This window comes from Coenobita brevimanus, chromosome 18 (genome assembly GCF_032717465.1).
Source record: "Coenobita brevimanus isolate Jiangsu-jjx chromosome 18, ASM3271746v2, whole genome shotgun sequence".
Lineage (NCBI taxonomy): Eukaryota > Metazoa > Arthropoda > Malacostraca > Decapoda > Coenobitidae > Coenobita > Coenobita brevimanus.
In genome coordinates this window covers 8720001-8740000 of record NC_136971.1, presented here as the reverse complement: position 1 = coordinate 8740000, position 20000 = coordinate 8720001, and the positions used below count along the sequence as shown (strand labels likewise).

Genomic DNA, 20000 nt, shown 5'->3' with positions numbered 1-20000 from the left:
GTAACTCTTGCCACCGCCATGTGATTTTGTTTGTGTTCACGAAAAGCTTCACGCACTGACGAGGTCAGAAACGCTGGGATTATTTTTAGTTTCTGTTCATTGTGGGGTACTGTTGTGTGTGTGTGTGTGTGTGTGTGTGTGTGTGTGTGTGTGTGTGTGTGTGTGTGTGTGTGTGTGTGTGTGTGTGTGTGTAAATTTACGCACGTGGGTATATTTGTGTGTGTCTTTATGTATGTGAGTCTGTGTACGTCTATATGTAGAGTAGGTATGCATGTGTTTGCGTGTGTATGTATACTGTATATGCGTGTGTGTGTGTGTGTGTGTGTGTGTGTGTGTGTGTGTGTGTGTGTGTGTGTGTGTGTGTGTGTGTGCGCGCGCGTGTGCGAGCGCGCTGGTGTGAAGGACAAAACATTAATTAGTCTGACATGAACGTGACACACGAGTACAAATTTAGCACGGACAATATGAGCTAATTTTACCTCTCCCATGCCTACACCTCAGTATACATTATTTAGAATAACACGTGGCCATCTTTTTTAACTACGAAAAATATAGTTAGAAATTTATTTGCATTTTTATTTTATATATATATATATATATATATATATATATATATATATGTTCATCTACCTAAGTATTTCCGGTATCCATCCATCTTCCATCTATCTATCTATCTATCTATCTATCTGTCTGTATGTCTGCATAATTGCCTATCTGTTTATCTATCTATCTGTCTAGGCAAGCTTATTCAGCCTAGGGGAGACTTTTCCACCTGGAGGGGTTAGATACAGCCTTCAGAGACCCCTTCACAACTCGAGAACTTCCCAAAGATGCAAAGAAAACGCCTGAAAGGAGCGAGACGAAGTTATGCGTCCTCGGTCTGAAGGGGTTACAGGCTACTACGGTTAACCCTCTTTGAGCAAATGTGTTTATTTATTCATTTCTTTATTTATCTGTATATTTATCTATCCATCTATCTGTTCATTAGCTTTTTTCATATCGACACAGGACGATTTTGTTCAGTCGGCACTGAGGTTTTGGACTAACTGTATTCTCGGTTCTCACTCAAGCACGTATACTTCTCCTCATAAAGACCCTTAACCCTTTCCAGTCCAGTTGATGGTCAGGTGTAGTCAGACTGGGGGAGGGGCTGATCTGACTAGTAACCAAGGAGATTCGGCCCTACACTATGGTTCAAGTTTCACCCAATCGCGGTTCAAGTATTCAGATGGTGAGTGTGGTTCAGTTCCATCAGATAAGACAAAGAGGACTTAACCTCTCCCGTTCACCCTGTCCACCGTTGTACTGACAGGCTTAACCGATACTTGTTCTGAGGTCCTTCTTCAGCTAAAAAATAAAAAAATAAAAAGGAAAAGAATGAGAAAATAAGGTAAAAAGAAAAGAAGAAACAGAAAATGAAAATAATAACGAAAAGAAAGAACAGAAAATGGAAAAAGCAATGAAAAAGAAAAAGTAGGTCCTTAAGCTAGAAAAACAGATAAAAAGAAGAGAAAAAAATCTAAGGGTTAACAGAACAAAACACAAAATTCATCGTAATGGTGGAGGTATTGGGGAAGTACAGAAATAATCAAATGGTATGGAATGACGATCATTTGTCCCTCTACAATTTCTGGAAACTGTCAAAAGCTGATGAGACCACTTGGTAAACTGATCAGTAATATTCACGTAAGTTGGAATGTTGGTTAATGAGTTGCTCTAGATGTCTGGAAAGTGTCAGAGCGTAGTGAGATCTTGACAAACTAGGAAGAAGAAGAAGGAAGAAGAAGAAGAAAAAGAAGGAAGAAGAAAGAAGAAGGAGGAGGAGGAGGAGGAGGAAAACGAAGAAAAATAGAGGAGGAAAAGGAGGAGGAAAACGAAGAAAAATAGAGGAGGAAGAAAGGAGGTGAGAGGAGTAGGTGGGGATGGAGGAGAGATTGAAGGTAAGAGAAAAGAGAAGGGATGAGAAAGACAGAGAAAAAGAGGAAGATGAGATAGAGAAAAGGGAAGGATACGGAGAAGAGTAGAGGAGAGAAAAGTAAAGGAAGGAGAGAGAGAGAGAGAGAGAGAGAGAGGGAAGAAACAGATAAGAAAGGAAAGGAGAGAGAAACCAGAATGAATGAGAGAGAGAGAAGATACGAGAGAGAGATACAGAGAGAAAAGAAAGGAGGGGAGAGGAAGAAGGAAGGAATAAGGACTGGAAAGATAATCTGAGGAGGAAGGGAAGGGAAGAGGCACATTAGTAAATAGCAGTAAGAAGGGGAAGTAGAGGAGGAAGACAGAAAAAGAAGACAGACAGATAGAAAAATAGATAGACAGGGATGGATAGATAGATGGAGAGAGAGAGAGAGAGAGAGAGAGAGAGAGAGAAACAAGGAATAGAGGGAGATGGGTAAGACTGTGAAGGGAGAAAAGAGGGAAGGGAAGGGGAAGGGGAGAGGAGGGGTGGGAAGATGGGAGAGGAGGAGAGACACGGAGGCGAGGGGGAAACAAAAGGAAGGCGATGAATGAAAAGAAGGGGAAGGGAGAAGGAAGGTGAGGGGAGAGGGGTGGTGGTGAGGGCTGTGAGGTGAGGGGTGGGTGTTGGGGTGAGGGGTGAGGGGGCATTATCGACCTGAAGTGTCCCCCCTGCAGGTTGCCACGTTCTGTAATGTCGAGGTGGTAGGAAGCACCCATCCACACCCTACCCTCTGGAGGTGGGAGGGAGGGGCAGCAGGGAGTAAGGGGTGGGGCAGGGACAGGCAGAAAGACAGGGGAGGGAGATGGTAAGGGAAACTGAGGGGACAGGGAGTTAGAGAAGGGGGGGAGGGAAGGGAGGGGGCAGGGATTAAAAGAAGGTCAGGGAAGGGAGGGGGCAGGGATTAAAAGAAGGTCAGGGAAGGGATGGGGCAGGGATTAAAAGAAGGTCAGGGAAGGGAGGGGTAGGAAAAGGTAGCAGGGGGAAGGAAGGAAAAGGGGAGGGAGAGTGTGGGGGAGAAAGAAGGAGTCAGGGAGGAGGGAGGGGGATAGGGAGTTTAAGAAAGGGGACAGGGAGAAGAAGTGGAAAAAGAGAAAACAGGGTGCAGAGAGTAAGGAGGAGAGAAAGAATAAAAAAAAGAGAGAGAGGGGAATTGGGAAAGAGAGAAAGCAACATGGAAGGGAGGGGGGCAGGGAGTGGGAGGAGGGAGGAAGGGAGGGACATCGAGGGGGTTAGTCCGGGAGGGTGGGAGGAAGAAAAAGAAATGGAGACAAGAGGAAGAGAGAGGCGTCAAGCCTTTGTTTGTCTTACCTGTAATTTCCTGCCTTCTGTATTTCTTCTTGATGTTTACTTATTTTCACTTTATTCCTGCTACCGTCCGTGGATTTGAGCCCATGTCTCTCACATGTCTCCTGGCATCAATTTTAACACTTTATATTCCACCTTTTTATATTTTATTCTACCTGTGCTTTTTTTTATTCAGCCTAACAAGAGTCGTTTCTAAATTTTCACGTCTTTGATATTTCCATTTAGGTGTCAGTACATCATACATCCTTTTCATTTATTCTAGGTTACCGTCAGAAGGACAGAAACGGGAGTTCATTCTTTTCTTGAGTTTTACCTAAAATGTCACGTTCCTTGCATCTTGTCTTATTAATGATATTAATGTACCTTCTTGCCACTTCCCAACTTTATTGTAACTACCATCAGATGATTTTATTTCGGAGGAAGTCACTACCTGTTTAAATTTACCTGTAATTTTGTGCCTCGCCTGTCTTACCTGCGTCACTATTTGCTTAATAGTGTCCTTAATTTTGTTCCTCGTCTGTCTTGTCTCAGTCACTATTTTGCATACTATTATCCTTCATTTTGTTCCTCGTCTGTCTTGTCTCAGTCACTGTTTGCTTACAATTATCCTTCATTTTGTGCCTCGTCTATCTTATTGGGGTCAATATTTGCATACTATTTTCCTTAATTTTGTGCCTCGTCCATTCTATTCTATTCTAGATACTGTCGGACGATTTGTATTCAGCTCCGGGAAAACCTGTCGTAGTAAAATGGTTGAGTTTTGAAGTCTTTCCCGGTGTCTTCCCTTTATCCTATCTTTTACCCTCTTCAGTACCACGATACCTTTCCTCTTGTTACATCCATGCGATTTTATTCAGCTTAGAAGAGCCTCGTAGTTAAGGGGTTAATGGAGGGTATATCTAACCCCTCCAGTTCAAGTAGTTTCTCTTTAGCTACGTAAAATCGTCTGGAGATAGCGAGAATAAAACGAAAAAGACACCATTGCAGTGAACGAGGATAACGTCGTAATTATTAAAGTCTGCCATTATAAAAAGTGTTGTCATTTTACCTCAGCTTAATCACACTCTAATAATGTTTTAAGTTTTCCCTATTATATACGTCACGCTTTATTAGTCAGCTATCATAATTACACTCCTAAATGTGTGTGTGTGTGTGTGTGTGTGTGTGTGTGTGAGTGAGAGAGAGAGAGAGAGAGAGAGAGAGAGAGAGAGAGAGAGAGAGAGAGAGAGAGAGAGAGAGAGAGAGAGAGAGAGAGAGAGAGAGAGAGAGAGAGAGAATACATTACAAAAAAGAAATTGCCCCAGTAGGAGACACAGTATAGCCAAAGATATAGCCTAAATTCCCAAGAGGTGACTGAAGGTATATTGATCACAGAATGCCATTAAGGGAAGTAGCTTGGTCATTTACCCTTATATATACTTAATAATGGTAACCTAGCAAGGGGCGCTTACACCTCGATAGGGTTTATATGAAACTGGGAGCTGTGATAGTAATTTTCGTCTATTATTATGTTATTTACTTATTTGTTTATATTTTTATCTTTTTCTATTTCATTTCATTTTCTCGGTGTCTTAGGATATGGAAGTTATTTGTCTTACGACTGAACCTTGAATGTCTGTATGTTTTGTTGTACGGTTTATGAATTTCTGAATGCTTTATTTTACATCCTGGAAATGTTTGCATATTTCATTTTACGGTATGTGTGAATTTCTGAGTGTTTTTCTTACTACCTGTGAATGTTTGAATAAACGGATTTACGATACATGAGTACAAAATTTTGTACCTTGCGAAAATAATAGTAATACTGAAATAGTCAGATTATATGAAAGGCTTTGAAGTTTTCCACACGATATAACAATATCTTAACATTTTAACTACGATATATGAATGATTTAATGTTTAGTCTTACAATAAATATTTTCCCATTTTTGCATCGCGGGATAGGAAAATCATTAAATATTCTGTTCTACAAAGTGTGAAAGATTTGTTTCAAGACAGGATAAGTGAGGATTTAGGTATCCCGCCGTACGATAAAATAATGGTAAAGCATTATTATATATTTTATCTTATTGTGTACGTATTTATTTATTTATTTATTATGTTTAGATGTTAGGATGTTGGTGTTGAGGGTCGACCTTGTAGTTTATGGCGCTGTGGAGGAAAGGTCTTCATTCTTACCCAAGGCATGTCTTACCACCTCACCTCAGCCCTGACCCTCACCATGCACCGCACACCCCAGCCCTGCCCCTCACCCCTCACCTCAACCCTGCCCTTCATCCCTTACCCATCACCTCTTACCTTTCACCCCAGTCCTGCCTCTTATCCCTTACCCCAGCCTTGCCCATCACCCCTCATCCCTTACCAAAGCCCAGCCCCTCACCCTTAAAGCCTCACCCCTCACCCCATCTACGTCTCTCACCCCTCACCTCAACCCTGCCCCTCACCCCTCACCCCAGCCTTGCCCCTCACCCCTCACCCCAGCCCTGCCCCTCACCCCTTACCCCAGACCTGCCCCTCACCCCTCACCCCAGCCCTGCCCCTCACCCCTCACCCCAGCCCTGCCCCTCACCCCTCACCCCAGCCCTGCCCCTCACCCCTCACCCCAGCCCTGCCCCTCACCCCTCACCCCAGCCCTGCCCCTCACCCCTCACCCCTCACCCCAGCCCTGCTCCTCACCCCTCACCCCTTACCCCAGCCCTGCTCCTCACCCCTCACCCCTTACCCCTCACCCCTCTTGGCCGGGACACACAATATCTGATAGCTTTTTCTTTGACATAAGATAAGCATCCATTGTTGTCCGGTCCTTGTCATTGTTGAGGGGAGAGAGCGAGCGAGCGAGCGAGCGAGCGAGAGAGAGAGAGAGAGAGAGAGAGAGAGAGAGTGAGTAACCCCTACTGAGCAGAAGAGTACAAACAAGAGCATAAAGAAGGCGTTAATTAGCCCTTTCAGTGCGCCGTCACTTTTTTTACAATTTATTCTTGCTACAAACCACCAGACGATTTTTTTTTAGCCCAGGGGGGATAGTTGGACCTGGAGGGGTTAGATATACTGATGATTTACCCCTTCAAGACGACAGGTGTTTCTCCAAGTTGAATAAATCGTCTGGAAGTGGGAAGTTTTGGGGGTTTAGCATACATCATAGGGGTGAGGGGGTAAATGAAGGTTTTAATTAATCACTTATCACTCCAGCTCAAATGTCTCTCCTCAGTTGAATAAAACCGTCGCGAGATAGCAAAACAAAAATTAATAAATAATATGTGTTACGGTAGTGGAAGGGTTAAGAAAGAGTTTAAAATTGGACAAAGAATAAATTAATAAGGAAACAGAGTAGAATATAGTTAACTAATGAGAATAAAGGAGACTAAGAATCAGTAAAATAACAAAGGTAATGAAAAAATAAGCTGAGAGAATTGAAGAAATAAGGAAGGAGAAAATAAAGTAAAACGAATAAAGAACTGGATAAGGAGAATCAAGGAACGAATTAAGGGAATCGAATAAAGAAAATATAATGCGGAGTCACAAAATATAAAAGAATAAAGAAAGTAAGAGAATAAAAACTAGGTAAGGTTAAAGGAGTCGAGATAATAAAAACAACAGTCACAAAATAGAAAAGAATATAAAGAAAATAGAATAAAAAAGCAGTAAGGTTAAGGGAATCGAATAAAGGAAAGAAAAGAAAGCCGAATAAAAAAAATGAAAAAATAAAGAAAATTAAGAAAATAATGGACAACCCCTTGAATTAAACCATGCATGTATTTTAACTCTTGCTATCTTTAGACCATTGTACGGTATTCATTTTCGGGAGAGCCATCAGGTTGTGAAGAGGTGAACGGAGACTGCCTCATTACCCCGTTATTACAGTTATTCCTCCAGAGTTGACCGCGATCATCTAGAGGCATTAAGAATAAAGTATAAGCTGTGATTCTGAGAAGATTAAGAAGGAAAATCAAGAAAACTGCTTAAGGAACAGAAGAAAATACAGCAAGACGAGGGAAGAACTGAAGACATTGCGAAAAGTTGAGTAAACGGTAAATATAAATCTGTATCAAGAACGTATGGCAAGAAAGATGATCAATTTCTTCACTACAATGACGTATATCTCTTTAATAAGGGTACCAGCAGACAATTTGTATTCAGAGTAGGAAGGACCTGAAGTAGTGAAAGGGCTAAGGAAGTCTGTATCGAATCTCTCAAGTTCAGTAAGTCTTAAGCTGAGAATAATGATCTGATGGTTGCAAGGATAAAAAAAAAAAAAAAGGTCATCGTGTTGAAAAGGTTTAGACAATAGGCTAAGAAGAAGGAATAAAAACACAAAGATGAGTAATAAAGAAAACAGTTTAAAAACAATAACAAAAAAGAATCAAGAAAAACATCAAGGGAAAAGATGCACAGATGCAGAATGAAGAAAATATATTAAGATATGTACTACTCTAGCTACAACTACAATAATGATAATAATAATAATAATAATAATAATAAAGAGGAGGAGGAGAAGAAGAAGCAAAAAAGAAAGACGAACTACGTAAAGAAAATGACGATACAAGGTCAGATAAAAATAGGTGAAGCGAAAATCAAATAAAGTTAAGAAAGAAAACGAAAAACAAGTTGAGTGTTTTCCTCTTTGCTTCCTCTTCCCATTTCCTTTTCTTTCTCTCTTTGGGATCTTTACTTTCTCTCTCTCTCTCTCTCTCTCTCTCTCTCTCTCTCTCTCTCTCTCTCTCTCTCTCTCTCTCTCATTTATGTTTTGCACGCTCGACGTATTTCCCAAGGATGGATTTTCTTGCTCAGATGGACAGATAGATAGACAAATAGACAGACAGACAGACTGATAGATAGGTTAGTAGGCAGGTACGTAGGTAGACAGGTAGACAAACAGACAGACAAATAGATAAACAGATGTCCGCAGGTAGGCTGAGTGAGTGAGAGAGAGAGAGAGAGAGAGAGAGAGAGAGAGAGAGAGAGAGAGAGAGAGAGAGAGAAACTAATAAAGGCTAACCTGGACTTAATTCAGGGAATGATCATCAATTTATACTTTTATTTTGCTCCCCCCACCCTCTCTCTCTCTCTCTCTCTCTCTCTCTCTCTCTCTCTCTGAAGTGAAGGGCTAAAATCTCCTAATCTTAAATGTCAAGAAGGGATTTACAGAGCAATTGCCTAGGCACTCTCACGTCCTAGGACCCCTCTTGGCCTTTTCGGCGTGATATTTCTTCTCGCATCCTACTTTTTCCGTTTTTTACCGAGCCAACGATTAGTGCGGGTATTGCTTAAGTGGCGAAGGTGATTCATGGGTATATATTTTGTTTGTTGTACGCGATTTTCATCTTGGAAATGCAAATAGCAGATCAATACCGGCTCGGGGAAACTGGTAGGACCCCATCAGCGCGCAGCCTCGGACTTGTCAGTTGTACGATAACCTGAAGATGCGGACGATACCACCCGGCCCGCAGTGGTGCAGGATCGTACTCTTTCAAAACCACTAAGAAAAATTAGCCATAGCATTAAAATTATCTACATGTATTGTCGATAAATTTAACAAATGGAAGTCTGAATTGATGCAATGGTTTATGGTCTAACGGATATTATTTACAAGGAGAGTTTGACAGGCAGGCGGCGTCAGTCAGGTGAAGGGAGGTGCAGTATTGACTTGACGCCTCTCTCCTCCTGTCCAGTCAGGCCAACCTCAACTAACCCACAGCCCGAGAAATCTTTGGCCCTGGCGCTCCAAACTTTGACATGCAGAGAAGCCTCAAGGAAGAGTGGAAGACGGAGGTGGGGGTGAGGGATTTTGATATAAGTTTGAAAATTTTTCAGGTAGACTAAACGCGAAAGACGAGCTACTCATTTCTTGACCTGATTTGTCTTACATAATGCAAAATATATGCTTTCAGGGAACATAAGCAGCATCTAACCAAAACTTTATCGCTAATTTATAGAAACAAGATAATATACTACTAGCCGCAAGTATTTAACGTTACGGTGCGTTACTTTTAATTTCAGTTGTTAGTTGATGATACTCGAAGGTTTCATTTAGATTTAAGGAGTTATTCGATTTTGGTGAGTTTTTCCATTCGATCAAAGGTGAGGGTCTTGTGTCAAGGTCAATGTTCAGGGTGCTGCTTTTTTCGCGAACGACTGAGCCGATGTGGAGTAAACTTGGCACATAGAGTTGTGTGTGTGTGTGTGTGTGTGTGTGTGTGTGTGTGTGTGTGTGTGTGTGGAGATGGATAGAAGTGGTTTGATTTTGGTGCGGATAAATCAAAGGTCAGGGTCACAGGTCAAGGTTAATTTGAGGTCCGATGTTGCTTTTGTTACTATTGTTGAGGTTCCTCTTTTTAAAAATCCCATTGCTTTTGTTGCTGTCGTTATTGTACGCATTACTGCACGGTGATAAAGGCGCCTCCAGTCACAGGCTCATCCTTATTAGTGGGAGAATGAGGAGAGGAAGACCGAGAAGGGGATGGCGGGTAAAGTGACTCAGTATATGATGGAGGGCAGCGAGGAGCGGCGGGGAGAGGTGGGTGGTGATAGAGGAGCCCCGGGGCATTGTTGTGCCGGCAACCATGGATCAACACCGGGATTAGGTGGTGAAATAGAGAGAGAGAGAGAGAGAGAGAAGGAGGGACGGAGGGAGGGAGGGAGGGAGGGGCGGGGGGAAATAACAAGTCTTGATGGGGATTTCCAAAGTTAGCGACTTGGAATGAGGAGGGAGTCGCATTCTCGCGGACTTAGCAGTCTCCCTAAAATTTACTCTTTTGCTATTTATTCATAGTAATCCTTTCACTGTGATGATGTACTTTAAAATTATAATCTTCGTGCTACCGGCGATTTTATTTAACTCTAGAAAGTCTGTGGGTAGTGGTTAATTTAGGCTATATCTATCCAGCTCAGTTTCAAAAGACTTCCAAGAATATAATAAAAAATAATAATAATAATAATAATAATAATAATAATAATAAATTCATCGGGTTGAGGGGCTAAAGCACAAATCACTTTTTTTTTTTTTTTTTTTTTCAAAGTTGAATAAAATCGCGTTAAAGTTAGTAGAGCATTTTTCTAACACTCGTCATGAGCGATATATTTTGCTCATTACTCACTAAATTCTTAGCGACCACTATTTTTTTCCTTAGCTAAATTTAACTACAGTACTTCAGTTTCGTGGTTCCCTCCCTCCCTCCCTCTCTCTCTCTCTCTCTCTCTCTCTCTCTCTCTGCTACTTGCAGACAATGTTATTGAACTTCGGCGATACCTCTCCTATTAGTGGGATTGATGTTAAAAAAAAAAAAAAGGCTCTCCCATGCTAAAAATCGTCTGAAGGAAGCAAGATTGAAGAGAAGGTACATGGTGTAAAGCGGTCAAGTTTTTCTGGTTGAAGAGAGCATTCCTTCACTGCAATGGGTTTTTCAAAGTAGTATAAAATCATTCGGGGAGCAAGGACTATAAAACACTTGAACGAAATTAATAAATGATGAAATACTGTTTACCTGCAAATGCCTACCTTAACTTCGCCTAAAACTACCATCTCTCCATCTTGAACGCTGAATTGCAACAATAAATTAACACCACAATATGACGTTTTTCTAGCAGTAGTTCTAGTAGCTTAGTTACACTCTTGCAGCAGCTGCCTAGCACGGACAAACGGGCCTGCTGCAGTTATTCTCTCTTCTAATGCTTTTTTGTTAGTCACGAAGAACTGACATGGGAACTGTGCAGAGTCGCAGCACTCACTCATTCTGCCAGTAAGCTACGTGAAATGACGTATAAAAGGACGAAAATTTGGGTCAAGTTAACGTGAAAATAGTATAGGAATACATCAGTGCTAAATGTAGAGTCGTGGTCAATATTCCTTTTACACGTCTGAGTATCCAACTAACGAAGCAGTATTACAACACTTCAAACCCACAATAGTAAAGTGGAGAATATACCCTCGGGCTGAAGAGGTTAATGTTCTTTATGCTATTTATACCGTTTTAAAAACGAAGTAGTTTGTGTCAATAACAAAGCCGCCAAGGGGATATTAAGGCGTAATATGCAAAACAATCGCCAAGTAATAAGCGTTACGAAGCTTCCTATCTTAATGGAAATACGGCATTTTAATATCGACATTAATGTGTGATATGCAAAATAAAACTCTGAGAAAAGGTCTTCACGAAGTATCATAAAGTGATGGGAATGCAGCTAATAATATCAGTGTACCCGGGAGAAAATAATTAGGCATGTGTAGGGGAGGTAATGTAATGACTCCCGGGGCCGTGACTTTTTGGGGATGGTCGTCAATCAACGTCACTGTCTCATGTCACGTCACACAGTCGTATTTTCGTTACCTTGGCAGATTTTGTAACATTTCCTAAATCTGAAAAAAAGAGGGAATACAAAAGTCTAAATAACATACAACAGAATATCGCTAAGGAAAGGTGCTACGAAGTCCATCTGTGACAGAAAACTATAGTACAAGTAACTACAATGTCACAGTTACAGTGGCAATATTTAACAGGTTATTGCAATATTAAACTGCTGTCCGATCCGCCCCAACTACCAACTGCACAAACAACTCACACAAGTCCATGATATATGTGGTAACAGCCAGGGAAACTCGTTATACTTATGATTTAGTAACAGTTTTCCTACACATCAAGGAACAACAATTCCTGCTCCAGTGTACGATGACTCTGGTGGGGAGGAAACACGCAAGCCACGCCTCCTTCAACCTGAGATCCTCCCTGTCTACCTCACCCTGGGTCCCGCCTCCTCTTCTCTCCCTCCCACTCCCTCCCACTCCTCTCTCTGGCTGGCTCCGGGCTCCATTACGTAGTGCGGACAGAATGCGCAACGTAAGAAACAGAGTGGGAGATTGTCAGCCTCGCTAGCGCAGAAGAGTCGTACATTCCCGCGAGACTGTACTATACGTAGTGGTGGTGTCGGCACCGTAGAGTGATCAAGGTGTTTTTTTAACGTTTTATTCACTTCCCCTTCCCTCGTCCTCCTCTTTTTACCCCTGGACTGACGGAAGGGAAGGTGTGGACGTCAGCAGTATTAGCCTGACCTCTTAAGACCTCCTCCTCGGCCACAAGAGCCTCGTCCTTTGAAGCCACCACAGCCACCATCATGTAAGTGCTCTCGTGACCCTTTGTGTGCCCACTGAGGCTTTTTATGCTGGCTTTGTCTTAGAGGTCGGCCGTGACGCCTTCGTAGATTTTACTTTCATATAACGCGGTGTTGGTGGACATTGCCACTGTAGATTAAGATGCAGTATATATATTGAAGGATTTTGTTAGTGACAAAACGTTCAGCAGAGGATATTACGAAATGTAGTAGATGGAGTGAGTGAATGTAGGTGTACAATAGCTGCTGCTTGTGTTATTAGACTGTTAAAACTACGATTACCTTCTTTAGTAGGTAACGTCTTTTGTTGCCACCACATGACTGTATTCTGCTTAAAAGAACACTTCTCTTAACAGCAAAGGAGATAAATAATTTCCTTCTGCGCGGGGACGGGTTTTTTTCTTTATCTTACTCTGGCTGACTTCAGATAACTCAGCTGAGCAAAGGAGGGACTTCGGGACAGAGCACTTTGAACCAAAGGACGTCTTATTAACATTATTTAGCCTGCCGCCAGACAGTTTATTCGGCAAGAAAGAGAGCTGCCGAGATCAGGGAGTTGGAAATGATCTCCATTAATCCCATCAACCATAGGATGTTGCTTTTTATTTCACTTGATCAGGTCCAAGGGATTATGATCAATTTTGGGACGACCTCCAACTAATGGGTCAAAAGATGAGGACTGGAACACAGTACGTTAGTTAATTAAATCAGGTGTATGTGAGGCTTGATTCTTTCGCTTCAGTACCGTGTTGAACCAGGCATTGATGATTACTGGGTGGGCCTATGAGGTCACAGCCAGGAATCCCGGGGGTTTGGCTGTTATGGGATGGCTGTGTGATTCATTTCATTGGATTTACTGTTCATAGTTCTCTTACAGCTTCTTTGTTTCTCGGTCCAAACTTACGCTCTGGATCCTATATTACCATACTTTTTTCTATGCTGGTATCGGGTGATGAGGAGGAGAAGGAGGAGGATAGGAAGACATAATTTCACTGATCACAGAATGGTAGTGTTGCTTGTTCTAATTTTTATCTCTGATCCTTACCCTCCTTCAATGTAGCGACGTCTTTCATGCCATATTCTTGCTATCGCTAGACGATTTTATTTTGGTGAGAATTGATTTAATGAACTGATGATAACAAGAATAAAGTACTGAATAACGTCACCGTACAGAAGGAGTTAACAGTTGATGAGGAGGATGGTGATCACGACGATAAGACTAGAGATCATGTCATTGACTACGGAGTGCCAGCCTTGTCTGTTTTACTTATTTATTCTTAGTATTTCTGACTCTAAATAAAGGATGAATGTGATGAATATGATTTGCATGGTTTAAATGACGATGATGATGATAATGATGACATAATGATGATAATGATGAAGTGACCCTGTGGTGTGTGTGAAGGTCATCTGTCTGGGTTCTGAGAGAAAGAGAGAGAGAGAGAGAGAGAGAGAGAGAGACTAGAAGCTGGGAATGACCCATATCCATTCAGGGGGGACGGGACCACACATCATAAAAACAAAAGTCATAAGGAAAAACTCGCACTTTCCCTCACCATAAGCCATTTCGCTTTCTAAGGACGCATTAAGTTATTCTACTAAGACTACCACAAGATAATTAATTCCAGCTAAAGGCAGTTGTTGTTATAAGAGGACTGAACACTGTCTCGATTAACCACTAGACTGTAAGAACGTCTCTCGATTAAATAGTCCGGATCTAGTCTGAATATAATGGCCAAGTGCGTCCATGGAGGCGAAGTTTAGTCACCCATTACACTCGAGGACATTGTTTATATTTGATTTTTCTTAATAGTGATGGAGTTAATGAAGGCTCAAATGTCTCCCTCAGTTCGAAAACTTGGCCAGAGCTAGATAAACTCGTTTCGAGATATTGAGAATAAAGTTAAGAAATCATCACACTGAAGAGGATAACGAGTTTCCCCTGTTCTGCTGGTATTTTCCACCAGTTTGAAGGGAATTCCATCTTTCCTGGTTACACTTTCCTTGTTTTGACTGTATCTCGTCCCTGCCTTGGGTGCGATGATGGACTTAGATCACCCAGTCCTCTCCATTTTTAAGGGGAATTGCATCTGTCTCTAAAAGAGGCCTTGCTTAAGCTGAATTACGTCGTCCAGCATTAGCACGAACATAATAATAACACCATCATTACAATGATCGACTTAACCCAGTTAGTTATAAAAGAAGGAAAATGAAATGGGCTCAGATGGCCTTAGTATAAGCTGGTTTCCTCCTGTAGTCTGTCCATGGTACTCTCAGGCTCTATAACTCAGCCAGTAAAAAAAGAAAAATCCTCTGGTGTTACGAGTAATAGAATACTCGAGTTACCCGATCATGAGACAGGTATTGTTGGCAGCATGAATACTCTCAGGCTGCTATGACTCACCCAAATAAAATAGGCGAGCGTCTTTTATATTGTTTCTGTTGCTACCACCAGAGTATTTTTTGCCGGATTAGGGGAGAGTTTTGAAGGGGAGATAGACACAGCCTCATATACCCCTCCATTGCGAGACGTCCCTCTGAAACTCAGTAATATGTCTCAGCTATGTAAAATCATTTGGCATTAGCTACAGCACAACGTAAGAGTTGTCCCGGCCGTGAGAGGACTGGAGATAACTGTATTAATTCTCTCAGGTTCTCATACTCACTCACGTCAATAAAGAAAATAAATAAATAAAACATAAGAAATAATATCAAGCTTTAGCTGAAACAGAGTACTAGAGCTGTCTCGACCATAAGAGGATTAATTTCTGCCAGGATGATGGTGCTTCCCCCACTTAATTAGTTAGTTTGATAGATTTCCCTCCTATTAAGCCCGTATTATCGTGGTAACAAGTTCCTCGAATTATTCCAAGCATTTGCATATTTTTCAACGTCTTTCCCATCTCTTACCCACCATGCACCAGTTTCCCTGATCCTTCCTATTTCTTTCTGTTTCTTTTTGCATTCACGAGTTTCCCCATTTCGTCCCCAGTACTTCCCAACGTGCAAGAGTTTTCCAGTTCTTCCCCATTTAATCACAACTATTATGAATTTCCCATTTCTTCCCCAGTTATTTCTAATTTTCACGAATTTCTCATTTTCCCCCCAATTATTCTCAGCAATTAGGAGTCACCCATTTTCTTCCCCAATTATTCCTAAGCCTCACGAGTTTCCCCATTTCTTACCCTCATTTCTTACCGATGTATTCCCAATTTTCACTAGTCCCCCCATTTCTTACCCAGTTATTCCCAGTTTTCACTAGTCCCCCCATTTCTTACCCAGTTATTCCCAGTTTTCACTAGTCCCCCCATTTCTTACCCAGTTATTCCCAATTTTCACTAGTCCCCCCATTTCTTACCCAGTTATTCCCAGTTTTCACTAGTCCCCCCATTTCTCACCCATTTATTCCCAATTTTCACAAGTTTTCCCACTTCTCTTTATTCCCAACGTTCACCAATTCCCCGCTCCTTCCTAATACCACTAGTTTCGCGTTGATTCCTGCCGCCGTAATTGCGTTTGCTTCAATTTACAGTGTGCCCAGATTCAAGAAAACATGAGTGAGGGGGAAATAGCGCGGAAATGAGTGGAAGTGAGAGGGGAACGGTGGGATGAGGGATAGGGTGAGGGGAAAGGGTGAGGGGGTGCGGTGGGAGATGAGGTAAGGGGAAAAGGTGAGGGGATGAGGTGAAGGGATGAGGTAAGGGAAAAAGGTGAGGGGATGAGGTGAAGGGATGAGGTAAGGGAAAAAGGTGAGGGGATGAGGTGAAGGGATGAGGTGAGGGGAAAAGGTGAGGGGATGAGGTGAAGGGATGAGGTGAAGGGATGAGGTGAGGGGAAAAGGTGAGGGGATGAGGTGAAGGGATGAGGTAAGGGGAAAAGGTGAGGGGATGAGGTGAAGGGATGAGGTGAGGGGATGAGATGATGGGATGGGGTGAAGGGTTGAGGTGAGGGGATAGGGTGAGGGGGTGGGGTGAGAGATGAGGTGAGGGAATGGGGTGAGGGGAAAGGGTGAGGGGATGGGGTGGGAGATGAGGCGAAGGGATGGGGTGAGGGGGTGGGGTGAGGGATAGGGTAAAGGGGTGGGGTGATGGGATGGGGAGGGGGTGAGGGGATGAGGTGATGGGATGGGGTGAGGGGATGGGGTGAGAGGGTGAGGTGAGGGGTGGGGTGAGGGGATGGGGTAAGGGGGTGGGGAGAGGTAGGGTGGTTGAAGACATACGGGAGTGACTCACGCTCTCACACACACATACTGGCACACACACACTCTCTCAGTTTTACTTTATTGACCCAGTTATTCTCAGCTCTCACATTTTTATACATCGTCACATTCAGTCACATTCACTGACGCCCTCAATCTCTCTCTCTCTCTCTCTCTCTCTCTCTCTCTCTCTCTCTCTCTCTCTCTCTCTCTCTCTCTCTTCCTAAGTCCCTCAAATACATGATACAAACTTAAGATCCAACAGAAAACGTATAAGACGATGACCACGAACTTAAAATCAGGAATGGAATCCGTGAAAACAAAAAAAAAGTAGAAAAAAACACAAAAAATATTGAAAAAAATGAAAAAGAATAAAAAATGAAATGCAATTAACACATGTACGTTAAACCGCCTCCCTACATAACGAATACAAATAACGAAATGGAGGACCCGCTTAACCCTTCAGTGCAATGACGTCTGTACCGTCTTAATCTTGCTGCCCCCAGACGATTTTATTCAGATTATTATTATTATTATTATTATTATTTATTTTTTTTTATTGGAGGAGGTAGCATTTCATTAGAGCCTTCAGTGGCGTTGGAGAGGGAAGCCTTCATGCGGTGGCACCTATATAACCAGGCGGATGAACTGTATACAAACGCCCCTCAGCTACTTCCCTCTCCCTCGAAGGAAGGATGTTGGACTAAAGGAACAGGGGAACTTAAGCCTGCAGTCCACCGGGTTCATGGTTTAGATGAGCCTAGTCCCTCAAAGCAGCAACAGGAGGAATAGACAGAAAAAGCACAATACAGATATGAAGGTGTTAAGCGTAAAACGTAAGGCAATGAGGAGTTAGGACAGAGACAGGGAAATGGATGGGGAGTGAGGCGAGTGTACAGGGAGACAAAGAGGAATGAAAACCATGAAGAATGAACACCAAATATACCGTCTATATTTAAGAACAACGGCACCCAACGATACCAAGGCACTGTTCAGCATAAAATTAACACACACACACACACACACACACACACACACACACACACACACACACACACACGTTATTCTAGAAAGATTAGACTTAAAGAACCCTAGAAACAACACAATTTTTTGGTCTCATTAAGTGATAATAATAATAATAATAATAATAATAATAAATAATAATAATAATAATAATAATAATAATAATAATAATAATAATATGACGAAAACGACATACAAATCATTCAGCACAGAGTGCCAAATAATGATAGACAAAATATTGAGCACTAAAGAAATACTTCAAGCAAGTATATGATGGAACTGCTAAATATCAATAAAACAATATAAAAAAGATTAGTCCAAACGCAACGATGAACTGGTGTAAGAAGGAAGGGGAGAAGGGGGACTGGGAGGGGAGGGGGTGGGGAAGGAAGGAAGGGAGGGGAGAGGGTATGAGAGAGGGAGGAAGGGGCATAGGGAATGGGGGTGGGAGAAGGGAAGAAGAGGAAGGGAGCGGTGGGCGGCTGGGATAGGGTGTGAGGACAGTATGTAGGTAAATAGGTCAGACCCAGGGACGGGGTGGGGAGGGGTGGGAGTGGGTGGAGGGCGGGAGAAAAGACGGATTATTGGGGAGATGAGGGAGGAGGATGGGAAGGAGGAGGAGGAGGAGGAGGAGGAGGAGGAGAGATAGACAATGTAGGGAAGGGGGAGGGGGAGGAGGGGAGTGGGTGGAGGGGGGGGGAGAATTTGCGAATCACTAGGGAGAGGAGGGAGCAGAGAAGTGAGAAGGAGGGGGAGGAGAAGAAGGAAGATGAAAGAGAGCGTGGGTGAAAGGCGAAGGAAAGACGGATCACTGGGGCGAGGAGGGGAGGGGAAAGGCGTTAGAGGCAGAGGAGAGGAGGGAGAGAAGAATGACTGAGCGAGGGTTTAGGGAGGAAGAAAGAAAGAGGGAACGGGAGGGGTGATGGTAGGAGGGAGGAGAATGGAAAGAGGGGAGAGGGGAGAAGGAAAAAGAATGAAGGAAGGAGGAAAGGGGAAGGAAAAGAGGGTGAAAGAAGGAGGGACGGGAGTGGAGAAAAGGGTGGTAGGAGGAGTAAAGAGAAAGAGAAGAGGGGTGAAAGTAGGAAGAAAGATGGAGGAAAAAAGTGACGAATTCAATAGTGAAAGGGGGAGGAAGAGTAACGATGGAAGGAGGGAAGGGGGATGGGAAAGGGTGAAAGGAGGAGGAATGGAGAAAGTGGGTGAAGGAAGGAGGGAAGGAGAATAAAAAAGAATGGAAGAGGGAAGGAGAACTAAAGAGTAAAGGGAGGAAAGAGGAAAAAAAGGGTCAGTGGAAGAGAGAGGGGGTGGCTGAGTGTTTGGTGGGGGGGGGGGAGAGACTGTCTACTGAAAGGAGGAGGAGGAAGAAGGAAGAAAAAAGGACAGACAGACCAATGAGGGAGAAGGTTGAGTGGTGAAGGAATAGGGAGGGGACAAGCCAGAGGAAGGGAGAAATGGGAGGGTGGTGAAGAGGAGGAAACAGAGGACAGGAAAGAAGGGAGACAGAGACAGAGAGGAGGGGGAAGGGAGGATGTGAGGGGGGAAAGGAAGGCAGGGTGAAACGAAGGGGAAGAGGAGAGTGAGAGAGAGAGAGAGAGAGAGAGAGAGAGAGAGAGAGAGAGAGAGAGAGAGAGAGAGAGAGAGAGAGAGAGAGAGCAAAGGAAAGACACAACCATTGATTCCCGACAGTAGTAAAGAGAGCATTTTTCCCCTGTGATGAGGCGGGTATTGTGGTGGCATTGTTATCACGCACTGTGCTCGCATCGATACCAAATGCCGCCTATGTGCTGCTGGGGGACGGGGGAGGAGTATAGGCTAGGTGGGGAGGGGGGAAATATCGGCAAGGAGGGAGGGGAGTATCGGTTTGAATCGCACTCAGTCGTTTTCCACTACATTGGCCATTTTGCTTTGTGTGTGTGTGTGTGTGTGTGTGTGTGTGTGTGTGTGTGTGTGTGTGTGTGTGTGTGTGTGTGTGTGTGTGTGTGTGTGTGTGTGTGTGTGTGGGCAATGTTTGTTTTGCCTCGGCGCTTTTTCGCTGTAGTTCGTTAGTTTTCGGATTGCTACAGTCTGATTCATAATTAAATTCGACCATTGTTGATCAAGACGAATCCTTCCCTAAGCTGAGTCAAATCGTCCGGTGCCAGTCAATGAAAAAAAATATATATATACAGACCCTTCTTTCTGAAACGTCTTCCTCGGATCTGGCAATATTCTAATCAGCTCTCTGAAGGAGATAGGGTTACCTCAGCTTAGAAACATCCCTAAGAGGTTATTTTCTCTCTAAGTTCTATATTTATGGAAGGTATCTGAAAGTAGGGGTTAATTCTACGGACAACTCTAGCCACATTTGACAACCTGCAACCCAGTGTTTTGAATTAATTTGATACTCGCATGAATGAACCCCGGATTCATTCATAAATT

The 20000-nt window shown here is 43.0% G+C and overlaps 1 protein-coding gene across 1 annotated transcript in view; it reads left to right on the top strand.

Annotated features, from left to right (window-relative positions):
• Positions 1 to 12160: 12160 nt before the first annotated feature.
• The window catches only part of LOC145391395 (uncharacterized), a 45002-nt gene continuing 37162 nt past the window's right edge, over positions 12161 to 20000 (top strand). Inside the window, exon 1 of the mRNA XM_080266002.1 lies at positions 12161 to 12366. Within this exon, the coding sequence (XP_080122128.1) occupies positions 12365 to 12366 (2 nt within the window). The 5' untranslated portion in view covers positions 12161 to 12364. The remainder of the gene's footprint in view (positions 12367 to 20000) is intronic.